At 49.0% G+C, this 17547-nt stretch overlaps 1 protein-coding gene and 1 long non-coding RNA gene across 5 annotated transcripts in view; one reads left to right on the top strand and one right to left on the bottom strand.

Moving 5' to 3' along the window:
- Positions 1 to 18: 18 nt before the first annotated feature.
- Tnfrsf1a (TNF receptor superfamily member 1A) lies at positions 19 to 17159 on the bottom strand. 3 transcript variants are annotated; one of them, XM_040281073.2, is made up of 10 exons: positions 16997 to 17159; positions 5543 to 5696; positions 5205 to 5333; positions 4786 to 4935; positions 4479 to 4557; positions 1895 to 1968; positions 1672 to 1785; positions 1341 to 1369; positions 919 to 1156; positions 19 to 833 (listed from the first exon to the last, which is right to left on the bottom strand). In XM_040281073.2, the coding sequence occupies exons 1-10, from the start codon at positions 17045 to 17047 to the stop codon at positions 529 to 531; spliced, it is 1323 nt and encodes a 440-aa protein (XP_040137007.1). In that variant the 5' UTR covers positions 17048 to 17159; the 3' UTR covers positions 19 to 528. The 3 variants fall into 3 exon arrangements, with proteins under 3 accessions (XP_040137007.1, XP_040137005.1, XP_005338418.1); XM_040281071.2 differs by having other exon boundaries at positions 19 to 836; positions 16997 to 17150; XM_005338361.5 differs by lacking the exon at positions 16997 to 17159 and adding an exon at positions 13627 to 13999 and having other exon boundaries at positions 19 to 836.
- LOC144364960 (uncharacterized) overlaps positions 13622 to 17547 on the top strand; it is a 32480-nt gene continuing 28554 nt past the window's right edge. For both annotated transcript variants that reach the window (XR_013423158.1, XR_013423159.1), the window contains exon 1: positions 13622 to 13646. This is a non-coding gene — a long non-coding RNA (uncharacterized LOC144364960). The remainder of the gene's footprint in view (positions 13647 to 17547) is intronic.

The raw sequence follows: 17547 nt of genomic DNA, 5'->3' as shown, positions 1-17547 counted from the left end.
CTCCTCCAGGCACAGAGGTTTAATTTCCCAGTTTTAGTGTATTTACAAAAGTCCATAGCTCCAGCTGGAAGTCCCATTGTTCTGTGCTTGCCCCTGCTTTGGGACAATTCAGCTTACTCTGTGCTTGCCCGGAAGGGGGCAAATGGTGCCAAGTTTCCATTAGTGTGATATAATTGATTCAAAGATTGCTTATCTATTGTGAAAAAGGGCCCAGGACCAACCAGGAGCCCCTAGGCAGTCTTGCTGGGTCCCCCACACCCAAAACAGGCATGAGGCACGGTGCACCTATCCCAGAAACCACTCTTTGGGCTCTGGAAACTCTCAGCCAAGCTGAGAAAAGCTATATACACGGAGCGGGTAGCACCGAGTAAGTGACTCCGGCTGCCGGCTCTCGCCTTTCCCTCCAAGGCCCTTTCTCTCCAGAAAACGAGGTCCAGGGGGCATGTCGCAAGATCATCCCTGCAGGAAGCCCGAGTTGGAAGCAGCGGTCACAAGGACAGTGTTCTTCCCTGAGGCGGGGGCGTGGCCTCATCGGAGGAGGCTGGGTGTGGGCGAGAAGGAGGAGGAGCTACGCAGCGCCTCCTCTATGTCCTCCAGACAGCCGAGCAGGTCCATGTCGCGGAGCACTTGGCCCAGCAGGTCCAGAGTGGCCTTGTGTCGTGGTGTGCGCTGCCGCCATGCAGCCAGCATGCTGTAGTGCGCCTCGCGCAGGCAGCGCCCGTTCTGCAGCTCCAGCCTCTCGATCTCGTGCTCACCCAGTCCCAGACGCCGCACCAACTCCTTCCAGCGCGACGGGGGCACTCCATCCACCACTGCATACAGCGTCGCAGGGTCTGCTACAGAGGATAAAGACAATGAACCTCCACTGGCGGCCCTTCCCTGGTACCCTCCACCTAGCCTTGCTCCCTCCAAACTCACCATCAGGGCGCTGCATGCGGGCGGTGTCCTCCCACTTCTGAACCTGGGTGACGATGGGCGTGGAGGTGACAGGCATGGTGAGGATGGGGTCAGCTCCTTGGTGGGTTGGGGTCACCTCCCTCAGAGATGACACAGCCCTGAAGTTGGACCAATCAGTGGGGCAGGAGGGTTGGGTGGGGCTGAGGAAGGGACTGGAGCCTGAGTCTTGGTGCTTGGTGGGAATTCCTTCAAGCTCCCCCTGAAAGAGAGAAGGCACAGCATTAATGAAAGAGAAGAGAAAAGAACTCAAACTTCTTTATTCTGGAGGGTCTGGGGATAAATGGGATTTCTACTAGAGCCCATATGGTGAAAGATATTTGGGTATTCCAAAATTATGAGGAATAGTCAGGGAAGTTTGGGGTAGGTTCCGAGTTTCATCTCACCTCTTTTACAGGAGTTGATTTTTCACAAACTGAGAAAAGAGAGAGAGAGAGAGAAACCATCATAAATTTCACTTCCCCTCTCAGCCCTGGCAACCTGCACTGGGACTGGCCATGGGGACTTGCGGTGACACGCCTCAGGGCCTATGTGGCCCTGGGGACTAGAGAACTACTGATGCCACATTACCTCCCACCAGCCATCCAGGACCACCTCCAGCTTGGAGTCCTCAGCAGCAAACTACAAGGACACTTCCTCTCATATCCCTCCATCTTACCCATCTAATCTCCTACATCTCCACCAAACACTCTTTCCCTTCCCAAAGGCACTACTCACCAATGGAGTAGAGTTTGGACTTCCACCGAGGGTAGCGGCACATTAAACCAATGAGGAGTAAAGAAAAAAGACAAAGACCAAAGAGGATCACCAGGGGCAACAGCACTGTAGTACCTGAAGACAAAGCAGATCACAGTAAATGGGGAGGGGAGGGGGAACATCCAGGGATGCATGGGGTGGCAGGAGGCCAGGTGAACATGGGCACAATATGGCTTCTCCTTACCTGAGTCCAGAGGGTTCTGAACATTTTCAGATAAAGGTGGACACGAATTCATGCAGTCTGGGGTATTCTTACATCTAAAAGAAGAGACAGCACTGATGAAAAGAGACTCTACAACAAGAGGAACACAAAGAATGTTGGAAATGCTTTGCTTTACAAATATTTTTTGCTATCTCTTAATATAATGGAATTTAACCTATCTTGAGAAGTGATGCAAAAGAATGAAACAGTTAATCACAGAACTGTTTAATTTTAGATTTAGAAGGGATCTTGAAAAAGCTATGTTGAGAAAGTTAAAAGCATTCAAGGTTACAAGACCAGGGTATAGTTCAATGGTAGAACATTTGCACCAGGCCCTAGGTTCCATCTCCATCATTGGAAAAATAAAATAAAATTCAAGGTAGTTAAGGTCAGGATATAAATTCCAGCCCATTCATTAAGTATCACTGTGAAATAAGCAAGTCATTTCACCTCTAAGCTTCAGTGTTCTCACCAGTACAATAGGGCTAATTAGCCTGACATAGTCAGTACTTGATAAATGGTAATTATTAATGAGTTTGTTAATACAATATTAATATAATATTGTTTATTAATACATTGTTGGTAGGATTGTGGCAGAGAGAGGTGCTATGGTTTGGATCTGGAATGTCCCCCCAATGTGTTGAAGGCTGGGTCCCAGTCTGAGGCACTACTGGGAGGTGGTGGAACCTCTAGGAGGTGGGGCCTAGTGGGAGGAAGTTAGGTCACTGCAGACGTGCTCTTGGATTAAAACGGGCCCACAGCCCCACTCCCCTGCCCCCAGTTTCTTTCTTTCCCTGTTTTCCAACCTCCATGAGGTAAGCAGCTTTGGTCTACCACATACTCCAGCCATGATGTTCTGCCTTATGACAGGACCAGAAATAGTAGAGCCAAATGACCATCGACTAAAACCTCTGAAACTCTGAGCCAAAATAAAGTTTTCCTCCTTATCAGTTGATTGCCTCAGGTAGTATGTCACAGGGATGGAATGCAGACAACACAAGAGGTCTAAAGCACTTTTTCTCAAATAACATTGCCAGTGATAGTACCTGGCTTTGAGTGTGGGGGTGACAAACATGCACATGAAAGGAAGGTTGTCACTTTGCTGCACCCCACACAGATGCCCCTACATCTCACTAAGGGCAGCCAGAGTCCTCTATAGAAGTAGCACATTTTCACATGTGGAGTGATAACTACATTGGGGAAGCTAGAAGGAGCTTGAGAACATGAGTTCTTAGTAGGAATCTGACAACAGGGAAAGGCACTTTGGCCCACCTCACAAGCTCATGGTGAAAACCATGTGGGATGAAGGTAAAAACTCTCAAGAAGAATAACGCTTGGTTGAAAAAAAGAAAATAAATAGTTTTGTGTCAGACACTTTTGTAAGTGTGTGTATGTATGTGTGTATGTTACTGGGGACAGAAACCAGGGCCTCCCAAATGCTAGGAAAGTGCTCTATCACTGATCTACACCCTCAGCCCCACTATCCTTACTTTAAAGGTAAGAAAAATAAGGCTCAGAAATGTTAATAACTTGCCCAAGGTTGTACAGCTTCCAAGTGGCTATGCTGGGATTTAGGCCCTCAAAATTTCTTCTTAGCAAGCAAGTGTGCAAGAACAACCTCTGAGTCAGGCATGGTGCCAAGTCACTGTAATCCCAGTGACTAGGGAGGCAGAGGCAGAAGGATTGCAAGTTCAAAGTCAGCCTCAGCAAGTTTTAAGGCCGGCCCAGGCAACTTATCGAGACTCTGTCTCAAAATAAAAAATAAAAAAGGCTGGGAATGTACCTCAATAGTAAAGCACTCCTGGGTATTGAGAAAAGAAAGAAAGAAAAGAACAGCATCTATGGATCCAGGAGTGAGAAGGCCTTATCAAGAGGACTGGAGCAGAAATACCATAGCATAGCAAACCTAAGATGCCATCAATAATAAGAGATACCATTCTTGATATACCACACACACAGCACATGTTCAAAAGCTACCAATTAAATCATGATACATCATCAATTGTTGTAAGGCACAGTCTGATTTTAGAAATGTGAAAGTAGATGATGTCCTAGAATCAATGAACAACAATACACCCTGTAGCTCAAGTATTTGAAAACCTGAATTGGAAGGACTGCAAGTCCTGGGGGAATGAGCTTCTATCCAAAGACTTTTGTGTGTGTGTGTGTGTGTGTGTGTGTGTGTGTGTGCGCGCGCGCGCGCGCACTGGGGATTGAACCCTTCGGGAGCTTAACCACTGGGCCCCATCTCCAGCCCTTCTTTTACATTTTATTTAGATACAGGGTCTTTCTGAGTTGCTTAGGGCCCTGCTAAATTACTGAGGCTGGCTTTGAAATTGTGATCCTTCTGCCTCAGCCTCCAGAGCTGCTGGGATTAAGATTTGAGGAACATTTTTTGGGGAAGAGGGAAGGTCGTCTGGTATCTTGATGAAGTGTCTCCCACTTGGCTGGCCAATAGGAGAATGTGCATTCTGAGTGTTTCCCTTGCTCTGCTAGGGCCTCTCAACCACAGTCACCCCACTCATCTCAGCCCCCCATCCAACACCTGCTGCTGGCAGATACTCACTCACTGCAGGAGACACACTCATTTTCTTTTGGAAAGAACCCTGAATGGCAGTTGCACACGGTGTTCTGGCTCTCCTGGCCTGTGGAGAGAAGGCACAGCTACAGAGGGTGCACCCTGCACCCTGGGGACCAGAAGACAAAAGTGGGGTAGGGTGGGATGGACATGGCCCTCAGACCCATGACCACAGGAGTAGGAAGAGGCACACTCCTCATGGGGTGCAGCAAGGTGATGATCTTCCTTCTGGGAGATAGGCTGACCCCAGGGCAGGGAGACGGCTTGGTCTTGGGATCAGGCAGGCCACACTCACAGGGGATATGCACGGTTCCGTTGAGGCAGAGGCTGCAGGTCATGCAGCGAAAACGTTTTCCACTAAAATAATGGCGAAACTGGTTTTTCTTGCAGCCACACACAGTGTCCTGGTTCACTGTGCAAGGAGAAAGCTCCACCTGGGATAGTTCTGGTGAGGGAAGAAGATGGGGCTTGAGTTCTACATCCCTTTGCCATATTTACTCGACTTCTCCTTTCCCTGTGTCCCTTCACCCCCAACACCACGTGCACCTGTCTCTGTGACATACATTCATACCACGCATACAGCCCACACGAGCACACTCATCCTGCCCACACCCCCCAGCATCGATGCACATACCTCACAGGACACTCAAGTCCCCCCAAGAGTCTGGACCATACACACTCCTATTAGAGCCCTCAGCCTCTCCTGAGACACACCTTTCCGACACATGGAGCAGCTGAGGCACTGTCTGAGGTGGTTCTCTGAAGCAGTAAAGGTGCCATTCTCACACTCCCTGCAGTCCGTGTCCAGCCCTGGGCCTGGACAGTCATTGTACAAGTAGGTTCCTACAAATGGGGTGTCAGGGTTAGGCTGAGCTCAGAGCTCACAGAAGGAAGTCTCTAGGAGAAGAAAAGAGGGAGAAAATTCCAGCCCAATAGAGGCAGTAAAGTTAGAGGAATCAGGGTGGGACCTAAGTTCTCGAACATCTGTAACAAGCAAAGGAAGACTCAAGGCCCCACGACTGAGGGGACTCACTGTTACCACTTTCTCCTACCTTTGTGGCACTTGGTACAGCAGATGGAATGATTTTGAGGGTGGTTGTATTTCCCCTGAGGACATAGACTATCCCTCTTCTCTCGGTCCATAAGAGGAGCCACCAGTCCAATGACCCCTGAGGGGTGTATCCCCACCAACACATTCAGAAGCACCTGAAGAAGAATCAGAGAGAGGGGACACCATCAGGAGAGGGAGGGGCAGGCGGACTAGGGGCAGCAAATCTAAAACCTCTGTGGCTCAAGTCCTTCCTCAAGGAACTGTTCACCCCTTGGACAGGGGATGCAGAGCAATCTAGGGCTTAATTGTTCTCTAGCCGTCCTGTGTGCTAAGTTTTGCTCCTTCAAATCAAGCAAGCCCCAGGCCCAGGCTATATCTTATCCTGATTCATAGTTCCCCACCACAGCCAACATTGCTGGCCACAGGGCAGATGTTCAAGGGATGTTTAGTGTTGTTGTTGTTTGCAGTGTTGGAGTTGGAACCCAGGTCCACCCATGTGCTAAGCACATATGCTACACCTCCAGCTCAGGAGATGTTTTTTGGATTGGGAACGGGCAGATCACTTCCACTATGGCCCTTTTTTTCCAACTAGCCACCCTAAAGATTGAGGTGACATTTCTCCATCTGTGTCTGGCAGGGTTCTCAGTGTATTCACTTTGTAACATTAACAGAAGTAAACAGTTAGGTTCTGTAAACTTTCCTGGATTGTTATACCACTAAAAAGTATTTGGGATAAGCTGAGCATGGTGGGGGATGCCTATAATTCCAGAAATGTGAGAGTCCAAGTCAGGAAGATCACAAATTCAAGGCCAGCCCGGGGAACTTAACAAAACCCTGCCTCAAACTGAAACATTAAAAGAGGGCTGGGGATGTAGCTTAGTGGTCAAGTGTCCCTGGGTTCAATCCCCAGTATCACAAAAATAAATAAATTATAAAAAGTATTTTGGGAAAATCAGATGGGGATGAAAGTGAATGACATTCCTACAGGTACCATCCCTAGGGAGTAGGCAGAAGCAAAAGAAGGACATTTTTTTTCCTATAAGCTAAGCAAGCACTACACCCCCAGCCAAGCATTTCTTTATACATTTGCATCAAACCTTACTCAGGACCCTGCCAGCATACTTCATGCCGCATCACCTTCCACAGCTAAATTTACAAGCACTCACACTAAGCTGGTGAGGACAAATGGGGAGGGGAGTCAAAGTGAAACTTCAGGGGTAAAGGATAGGGTAGGCGGTGAGAAACTTTAGGTGGGAGCAGGAGTGGGCAAAGGCATGCAGGTCACAAGTAACTAGAGCTGTCCAGAAGCTGGAGATCAGGCTCAACTGACTGGTCAGGAGGGTGTGCCTGAGATCAGCCCTTTTCACAGCAGGGTATCTGGAAGGCAGATTTCAGAGCTGCGTAAGTTTGGACCAGGCCCACAGCAGCTAAATTGCTTTCCTGGTTCTGGTTTCAGTATGGAGAAAGCAAAGCCAGGAGTCAGTATTTAGCTCCACTCAGACTGTTCTTTAATCTGTCCTGGCTTCATTTTTGGTTCTCTCTGAGCCTTGATTCTTCTCCTTTTCCCCTAATACGAGCCATTTTTTTGTAACAATTTAGGATGTCTTCAAAAGTTTGTTAAACACTGGGATAAGCCTGGCATGATGGCACATGATGCAATGCCTGTAATTCCAGTTTCTCAGGAAGCTCAGGCAGCAGGAGCACAAGTTTGAGACCAGCCTGGGCAATTGAGTGAGACCCTGAGCAAGCTAGCAAGACCCTGTCTCAAAATAAAATTTTAAAAGGGTGGATTATGTAGCTCAGTGATAGTATTTCTCTGGTTTAAACCCCAGCACACAAACACACACACACATACACACACACACACACACACACACACACACACACACACACACAAGAGCAGCCCCACTGGGGAGAATCAGACTAATTGGATCACAGAAACCCAGGAGAAGGCCTGGCAGGCCACAGCCGCCCAGCCTTGACAGCTCCCTGCAGGCCCTGAGGTCCTAACAGCTCCAAGCAGGCAGGCAAGTTGCGCCCTGTCGTCTGCCAGGAGCCACTGCTGCCAGCGGCTGCGCAGGTCCGGAAGCTCAAACCTCAGCCACAAACATGGGAAGCCATACACAGAAACAGCAGCAACCCCTATAGGCAGGCGTGTGCCCACACACTCAGAGGGCAGGGGCTCCTAGGGCAACAGGAAGGGTTGGTTATGGGAAGAACTTCCCAATCCTGAAATGTGTGGTTCCTTTCCCCGAAGAAGAACATGGAGTACCTAAGGTCACTGACACTTTGAATCCCATCCAAGGGGCTTGGAGCAAAGCCAACGGGCAGAGGCAGTCAGGAAGAGGCACTGAGGGGCTCCAGTTCCAGGATAGCCTTGAGCTTTTCAGGGACCTCTGGCCAGTGAGGAATGGGCCTCATAGAGGCAAGTAAGGAGAGAGGCTTTCTCAGGCCAGCACACATGTGTCCCTCCCTATCCAGAACTTTGGGGGTTAAGTCAGATCCGGGAAGGGGAAATCTTTTCCCAGCAGCTCCGCCCCAGTGACTCAGTCCAGAGGGAGGGGATGGAGGGGAGAGGAGAAGGAACTATCAACTTCAGCTTCCCCAGCTCCTCAAGGGTCATGAGTCAGCAAAAGGCAGGGCCAGCCAGCAAGTAGAATGCCATCTCGTCTCTTCCTCCAGTGGGCCCATCTCTCCCTCCCACTCTACTCAGCACCCCTTTTCACCCCCTGTTCTCCTTAAAAGAGACAGGCAATGAACCCCTGTCCCACTTGGCCCACAGATTTCAGGGAAATGCCTCCCTCTCCCGGTCCATCCCAAAGGGAAGTCTCCCTCGACCCTTGGCTTCCGCCCATCAGGTCAATAGCTGCCCCTCCCAGAGGGCCACTCAGTTCCTTCCCTCCCTCCGCATCCTTCCTTTAAACTAGGTCCCGCCCTGTTTCTTCTCCCAGTTCAACAAGTTCGAGGACAGATAAACCCTTCCCTGGACTCTTGCACCAGCCTCCTGACACCCCTTAGTTCCAATAGGAAGCCACCCGAGGCTGCCCTCCCACTCTGGGTTCACCACATTCCCACAGCCTGCCTTGTTCTGGCTAGTTGTGTTGGGTTTGGGAACCTCCCTGAAGTCCCCGGACAATCCCTAGAAAATAGGGCCAGTTCTGAGGCTCCATAGCTCCTTCCCAAGCCCAGTGACTGCACAGGAAAAACTGCAGAGCCATAAAAACTCATTTCCAGGAATGAGAGAGCAAGCAAAAGAGATGTGAGAAGGAACCAGCTCTATTGCTCAAGCCTCTCACTGCTCACAGCATGCTCCAGGCCAGCCCTTTCTGACCTTGAGGTGCCAGGGCCCTCAGGCTCCCCACCAGTGGGCACCATTTGTTGGCACCAGCTGGCCCAGTGAGCCCAATCCATAGCACTTGCCTTAAGTGGCAAAACTATAGAACCAGGAGGTGAGCTCTGAGGGCCCAACCCCAGTCTGACTGCCTCTACTTGGAGCAGAGGAAGGGCAGGAAGCTGGGGGTTCCTGTGGAGAGAGACTTGAGGGGGTGACCCAGCACCTCTTCATCTCCCCCCACAACTTCCGTCTGGGGAGACTTTAAAGTGTGACTTCCGGTGCTGGTCCCAGGGCTGCAGAGTAGAGCGGAGAAGTAGAGATGGACCCTGTGGTCTAACCCTGACCCAGCCACCTCTCAGGGACCCACTTTGCTCTGCCATTTCCCCACAACAATGTGTTCATTAAATTAAAATGTGTTTGTTCATTTAATGTCAAGATCTTGGAAGAGCTCATGATATTGTCTCCTCCAAGGACCCTGTTGAAATCCCCACCCCCACCATGAAGCCCTCTATTGAGGATGACACATGTTTTCCTCACCCAAGTCCATTAGCCACTCATCCCCCAGCAACCTTGAATAACACGAACTGACCATAACTACTTTGGTCTCTTATCATACAAAGGTTATTTAAGATGAATAGATATGATCTTCCCAAACAGGCCACAAGCCCCATGAAATGAGAGATCAGAGAGTATCTTGGTCAGAACCCTATCTTCCCCTCACGGGAATCCTCTCAGTATCAGGCCCACAGAACTAGAGGGACAGATTAACATGGATTGATCAGTCTGTCTTCCATTCCAGTTGAAACTAACAATGACTTCAAGAGGGAAGTGGGGAGACAGCACCCTCCGCATTGAAGTACATTTATATCCTGGGGAGAGTTTTCAGACTCAGCATTCCCAACACACACAGGTACACACAAGCACACACACGCACATGCCTCTACTGAAGATTTTGAGAACCCGCTGTTAAGATCACACTTCCACTTGGCTAGTCCCCAACTCTTAATATGCCCCAAACTTAATTCATTCATCTCTCACCTAGAGTCACACCACAAAATTCTTGGTGACAATGCCAAGACATTTGCCCAGCCCTCTCCTCACAGCCCCTGTCCCTAACCCTGCTGCTGTCCTATCAGTTCATTTGCCAGTCCTTCCTCTGTGATTTTTCTTTCTTCTCCATGTTCCTCGATGGCCTCACATCTGGATTATTGATGATTGTAAAGGTCTTTCTCTTTCCTGTTCCAATCTTTCCTATGCTGCTCAGAATGCCCTGAACTCCTGGCTCAAGTGATTCTTCTGCCTTAGCCTCCCAGGGAGCTGGGACTGCAGCCACCTTGTCAGGCTTCCCTCATAGTTTCTTATCTGTGTTCAGGCTTCAACTTGTTCCACAAGTGTGAGAATCTTCTCCATCTCCAGGGCCTGCTGGAAACATCATTTTCATTCCTTCCCTGAATGCACATGTCAGAGATATCTAGGCACTTTTATTCTGAACATAGTCTAGGCACAGAATGGGCCCCTGAAGAATAGTTAATGAATGAAACTCTCCACCTGGATCCATATTCAAGGTTCTTTTTCACACATACCCACTCACTCTAATATTTCCACTCTCATTTTCTACTGTTCCTCACATGGACGTTCCAGGCCAGCTAGTAGATATTTAGCTCCTGTCCCCACCACCTCTCAACAAAATCCCATCTCTCCATTCCTCTACATTTCCCCAAACCAGTCTCCCAATTCCTCTGCCTTCCTCCCTTTTAGCTGCCAGACAGTGACTTAGACGTCAGCTCCAAATCCACTTTTCTATGAGGCTTTCCTTCCCTCATTTCATCCAGCCAATCTCTTGTTCCTTAATTGATTCAACAGTTAAGGGACAGTCTTTGTGCCAGGCCCCATGTGGATGATGGAGATGCTGAGATGGATAATCATCCTCTTAAGAACTCTCAATGAGTTGAAGACAGTCTACTGTAAGCCCCAGGATGGGAAGAGTGCTCCAGCCCACAGCTTAGCAGAGACACCTGAATCAGCTGGGGAAACTCCCGGTTTCCTGGAGCTGAGATTCACTAAGCAAGAAAAAGCAGCTGGAGCTGGGTACAGTGGCACATGCCTGTAATCCCAGCAGCTCAGGAAGCTGAGGCAGGAGGATCACAAGTTCAAAGCCAGCCTCAGCAACTTAGCAAGGCTCTGAGCAACTCAGCAAAACCCTGTCTTTTCTTTTTCTTTTTTTTTTTTTATTTTTATGTGGTACTGAGGATCAAACCCAGTGCCTCACACATGTGAGGCAAGCACTTTACCAATGAGCTACAGTCCCAGCCCTAAGACCCTTTTAATAAAATATGAAAAAGGATTGGGGATGTGGCTCAATGGTAAACTACCCCTGGGCTAAATCTTTGGTGAAGAAGGAGAAGGAGAAGGAGAAGGAGAAGAAGGAGAAGGAGGAGAAGGAGGAGAAGAAGGAGAAGAAGGAGAAGAAGGAGAAGAAGGAGAAGGAGAAAGAAAGAAAGAAAGAAAGAAAGAAAGAAAGAAAGAAAGAAAGAAAGAAAGAAAGAAAGAAAGAAAGAAAGAAAGAAAGAAAGAAAGAAAGAAAGAAAGAAAAAGAAAAAAAGAAAGGCAGCTGGACTCCAATGGGTCTTTTCCTCGGGGTACCGGGGATTGACCTCAAGGGTACTCAACCACTAAGCCACACCCCCAACCCTATTATAGGAGCCTGGCTCCTCCAGTGTGTTCTGAAGTCATTTTTACTTTTTTTGCTATCTTGGCCCCTAGACTGCAAACTCTTTGAGAATAGCAAACTCCTACTTGCTTTGCCACACTCTTCCCGTATTCATTGTTCCCTATTCCCACCAACACCTCCCACTCACACATACACCATATACTCTGTGCTCTATACTGTGTGCTCTGTACTGTTAGTTGAATGGTGCTCACCTGAAAAGCCCATGGACAGCCCTCTACAGACCTTGCCTGTCTCCTGTTGCCCCCTCAGCTCCAGGCAAGGTTTCCATCCCTAATGGTCACATCCCCACCAGGGCTGCAGCAGTCTGGTTCCAGGCACTCTCCCCATACCCCATGCTGAGGATTAAACTCACAAATGCTAGACAAGTGCTCTGCTACTAAGCTATATTCCTAGCCCAGGCATTTACCCATATTCAGACTACCTTTACTTTCTGTTTTCCAAACACAAGTAGCCACTGAATAATTACTACTAATACCACTAATGACAATAATGTACAAGCTGAAGATTTATTGAGTGCTTTCTGTTATCCCTAATAGACCATAAACTTGAGAGTAGGAATTTCATACACCACTGAAATCCCAGCACCTGAAACAGTGTCTTTCACAAAGTAGGCACTTAATAAATTGAAAATACACTTAACATGTATCCATCTATTTAATCTTAAAAATAACACTACAAGGTCATCATGATTATGTTCATTTTAAACATAAAGAACTTAAAGCATTAGTGGTCAATAACAGGCTTAGGTTCACAAGCTGTGGCATGAATCCAGGTGATCGACCACCACAGAGAGAACAGAATTAAGAGGACAGGGCAGCTGGATGGTGCGGGGAGAGTAGCCAATGGAAGGACAGTCTTAAGATGGGAAGAAAAGGTAGGACTGGGGAAACAGGAAGATGGAGAAATGAGAAGAGACATAACAGAGACAGGTGCCGCTTGAAGTCTAGAAATGTGAGACTAGATCAGAGAACAGAGGTGGAGGGAGGGATGAAAGGTGCTCACAGCAGGGCTCAGGAGAGTGACAGAAAAGGAAGGCATGGTGGGGAAAAGACAGGGAACAGTAGGGACCCGGAGAAACTGTCCACAAAGGTAGGAAAGTCCACCCCACTAAGCAGGGAAGCTGGGAGCTCCAGGTATCTGAGCAAGATGATTCCAGGACACAGGTGAAGATCAAGGATACATTAAAACAAGGCTGAGGCCAAAGAAAGGGACATTTTCCAGTGACGAAAACAACTTGCTACCAACTTCCCCAAACTGAACAGAGGATTTAGAAACCAAATGATTGTTGTTTAGATCTATGGGGAGGGGGCTGGAAGGAGTCTGGGAGCTGAGGCTGAGGCTGAGGCAGGACAGAGTATGCCCCCAGGTGGGAAACCTGGGCCTCCCAGGGCCCAAGACAGCTTCCACTAGTTGCCTTGTCCCTACCCAGTATCTCACTCCACTCTCCAATCCCCCCACCACACAGCATCCCAAACCCACCCCACCAACCCATCATCTACTTCCCAGGCTCAGTTTCCCCATTTCACAAGCCATTCAACTCCTGCCCTCTAACAGGTTGCTCAGCTGAATTCCACAGGTGGCCTTACCACCCAACACACTCCTGAGCCATCCAGCTGCCCAGAGGGACTAAATTCCGAATCATCTGGACTCCAAGAGGATCTACCTCCTTCTTTCATTCCTTTCTTCCCCCCCTGCCAAATCCGCCCCACCCTTGACCTTCCATCAACCCCCAAATTCCCAGACACCCCCTGGCCCAATCCAACTTCCTGGGCTGTCAGAGCTTCCTTTCAGTCTCTCTCCCTTTCCAACTCGTCCCTCCCTGCCCCCTACTGCCCCTGCCTCAGTGCAGCCCCTTCTCCTAGAGAAGGGTGAATGGGGAAACCTGAACGGTCAGCGCCTGAGGTCAGGCCAAGCCGGCCTGAGACTGGCACCAAGGACAGGCCGAGGCTGGAAAGTCCGGCCCCCTCCTGCCAGGAGGCGCATGCCCCCAGCCCACTCTTCCCTTTGACCCTGGTCTCACCAGTGGCAGCAGCAGGCCAGGTACGATGGGGAGGCCCATGTCGGGCCGGCTGGGGGCTTCACTCCCCCATTGGGGCTCGGGGCGGCGGCGGCGGCGGCGGCGTTGGTGGTGGCGGCGCCAGCGGCAGGGCAGCGACCAGAGTCGCACCGGTCTGACCAGGAGGTCCCCAGCGCCGTCTGGGCTTTGGGGTGAGGGTGGGGGTTGAGCGTTGAAACTTGGGGCAGGATATCACAACCCGGGACCAGGGACCTCGAACCCGGGAGGCCAGAAATGGAGCCTGAATCTCAAGAACTTAGAGGAGAAAATTAAAGCCGAGAGGAGAGAGAGGTGGGAGGGGAAGGGAGAGTGGCGGGCGGTGTTGCAACAGGGACAGGAAGAGCCCGGGGAGGAGGCGGGGGTGGAGGGTGGAGGGGGCCAAGGTTCTTTAACGCTTCGTAGCCCAGTCAGAGGCACCAGAGCCCCAGATCCCGCGGCCTGGCACCCTCAGCCCACCCATCCACCCACTCGCAACCAAACCCCAAGGTGCACTGACACCACCCCCTCCCCGGCCGCCCCCAGCCCTGGCCTTTCTCAGCTACGAATGGGAAGACCTATGATTTTGGAGTCAAATTGTCAAAATGACTTAAGTTCCAATTCAGAATCCACTACTTTTTAGCTAGGTGATTTTAAACACAGGATCTAACCTCTCTGAGCCTGTTTTTCCGATTTGCAAGGCCAGGACAGCCTATCTCCCACGGTTGCTGTGTGGATTCACTGAAACAATACACAGACGTCTGACTGTGGGAAGTACTCAGTGTTTCTTAGTGGCCCTCCCCTTTACCCTGGAATTCCCACTGGCATTCTACTCCCCCTCTCTGGTGGGAGTTTGCCCATCCAAACCAATACTCAAAGTCAATTCTCATCTTAGTTTTCTGCCCTAATTGGGACCTTAACCCTTGGCCCCCCACCCTCTGGCTCTTAACCAGTTTCCACCTGACAGGTGCCCCCAGCTGTTGATCCCAGCTCTGCCACTAACTGTGGGACATCAGGCAACCCTCCTGAGCTTTGATTGGTTCCTCTTATTAAAGGGGGTAAAGTGTCTGCCCACCTACCAGGGGAAATGAGGCCATGAAGATCAATGAGATCTTCATTTGTGAAGATGCTTTGGATATTTGGGTATCTCCAGGAGATATCAAAAGTCCATTTTCAACACCCTTTTCCCAAATATTTTGTCACATCCATCAGAACTGACCCTAGAAACAGAATTTATGGCAACCCCCTGACTCTCTAGATGAGAAGAGTGAAGGCCAGAGATACATAGCATTTAGAGGCAGAGAACCCCCAATTCTTAGTTTGCAAACAAAGGGCCCCCTTTGTCCATGAGAGACACAGTGCCACTTTTCCCAATGTCCCCTTGGGGTTTATTTTTGTTTGTCCTTTGGGGTCTTTTTTTTTCCCCTTCCTTTCTTGTTTGTTTTGTTATCAGGGTCCCTCTCAGTCCCATATCCTGTCATCCTCTCTTAATGTAAAATACTATCCCAGTTTAGGCAAGGCTTCTCCCAAGCAAATTCTATACCCTGAGTACAATATTGACTCAAATGCCCACAGAATACAATGCCTTCCCCCATAGGCTAAGTCTTTCAGGTGCTGAGGCTGTAGAAAACACAGGGGGACCAGAAAGTGCTGTCCTGGGGCTTTATGATGTAAAGCTAGAGCTCCCTGCCCCTTCTCCCTTTGATCCACCAGCTGACCTTCCAGCCCCAAGCCCTCCTGCCTTAGCTTTTCCTGCCTCTGGTTTTCTTGCCTCTGCCATCCTAACCCTAAGGGCAGGGCATCTGTAAATGGGAATGGAGGGTTTAGGTGCCCCCACTGGTGGTGGGACTGACTTTACCCTGTCCTTCAGCTTCTGGAGAACTAGTAGGTTGAAAGTAGACTCACAGAGGAAGGGGTTCACCATCAACATACAAAAAGTCCAGGTACAGTAGGAGTGAGGCCCAAGCAGAGCTTTGGAAGAAAACAAGTTCATTAGAATGTAGCGCAAGGTACGTGATCAGTGTAACTCCACATGATGTACAACCACAAGAATGGAAGAATGTGCATGTATGAATAATATGTCAAAACACACTGTGCTGTCATGTGTGATTAAAAAGAACAAATAAAAAAGAAAAGAATGTAGTGCAAGGGTCAGACTGGCCACTTTCCATTGTGAAGAAACCAGGAGAGCCTCAGGCTCCTCATCTAAAATGAATGGGAGGCTTGGGGATGTAGCCTACTGGAGAGCCTGCCTAGCATGTGCAAAGCCCTGGTCTGGAGCCCCAGCACTGGTGGGGGGGGGGGGAGTTAAATAAATGAGAAACTCACTAATACCTCTCACAGAGTTGATTTTATAATTAAATGCATATGAAGTGTTTAGCAAGTGTTTGCTGTACATTAAGCATTTTATAAGTGGTGGCAATATTAATAGTTCATATTAAAATTAATAACAACATCAATGTCCCCTTTTTAATATTACAAAGACTCTCAATAGTCTGTGCAAACTGTCAAAGCCATTAACACAAAGCTTGGCACCAAAGGTGAATTTCTTTCATGATTTAGGATAATTGTTGCTTTACTCATTAAGTTTAAACCCTTGGCACATGTGATACTGAATTATTCAATAAAATTCTATTAAAAAGAAGAAGAAAAGATGGTGAGCAATGGGTGGATCTAGGGATATGAAAAGTTAGCTAGTTTAATGGAGGAGGTGAAAGTGAGACTGTGATCCTTCGGGGGTAGAAACAATAATGGTGGGTGAAGTCAGAAAGAAATGAAAAAACAGAACGGGGGATGACAAAGTCCGAGTCAGGTTTATTGAGACAAAGGAGGAAGAAAAGAAAGAGCTTCAGATAGCAGAGATGCCCCTCCCCTGTCACGTCTCACGTGCACCCACACACAAACACACACATACGTAACCCAAAAGGGCACTGAACTCTGAGTGACGTGGGTTCTAGCTCCACCTCTGTCATTTGGGACTTCATCCTATCACCGGGAGGCAGGGTGAGTCATAGAAAGAGACCCGAGTTCTAGGCTAACTCTGTAAAAATTATAAACTTGGGGAAATCACTGTACCCACTAAGCCCAATCAGGAAAAGGAGGCCACTTAAACACTTTTTTCTCTAACACCCTGATGCCAACTCTTAGGACAAGAGATAGAGATGAGGAAAGACCTCAGGGAGGAAGTACAGGCAGGCAAGGAGAAACTGGAGCATGAGTAGGGCTTGCACCATCTACAATCGATCCAGCTTAGTCCAGTAGGTGCTCCGTCCCCAGCCAGAGGAGAGGGCACTGGGCACGGGGTGGGACAAGGCGGAGGCCAAGACTATGGCAGAGAGAAGATAAGAGCAGAAGGTACCTGAGGACTCTGACCGTGGAAACTATCAGGACAGCACCATTTCCCCCTCATCAGCCTGAATCTAGGAAAGGGAAGTCAGAAGTCGCCACGTCATTTTGGCTCATGACCCTTCCTATGTCCCCACTCCCTTTACCAACTCCTCCTCTCTCCTCAAGATCCTTTTTGCCTCTGGATCCTCAGGACAGACTGTAAATAACAGGAATAAAACCAAGGCCACAGGGGAAGTATCCCAAAGATAATGAAAAAGGGGTTACTTCTGGGTTCTAGATCTGAGGCTGGAGGGGTAGAAGGACTGGGACCAGACAAATAGGGTTCTACCCAGATACCCCTCAGCCTCTCCTTGGATCTCAATTTCTCCTTCATTGAAATGAGAATGATTTTTCTCTGCTCTTCTCTATGATGAAACGTGAGTAAGGCTAAATAGAGCTCTGAGGTTTCAGAAGAAACTGTCCTGCGTCTCATCCTTCTCCACTGCTTAGGCAGTTGATGGGCAGGAGGTCAGATGAGGGTTATACTGTGGCTGGGTGGTGACTGGTACTCAGCAAATGGAG

Source organism: Ictidomys tridecemlineatus, chromosome 6, assembly GCF_052094955.1.
Source record: "Ictidomys tridecemlineatus isolate mIctTri1 chromosome 6, mIctTri1.hap1, whole genome shotgun sequence".
Lineage (NCBI taxonomy): Eukaryota > Metazoa > Chordata > Mammalia > Rodentia > Sciuridae > Ictidomys > Ictidomys tridecemlineatus.
Note: the sequence above shows the minus strand (reverse complement) of the source record. Positions and strands in the feature narration are given on the sequence as shown.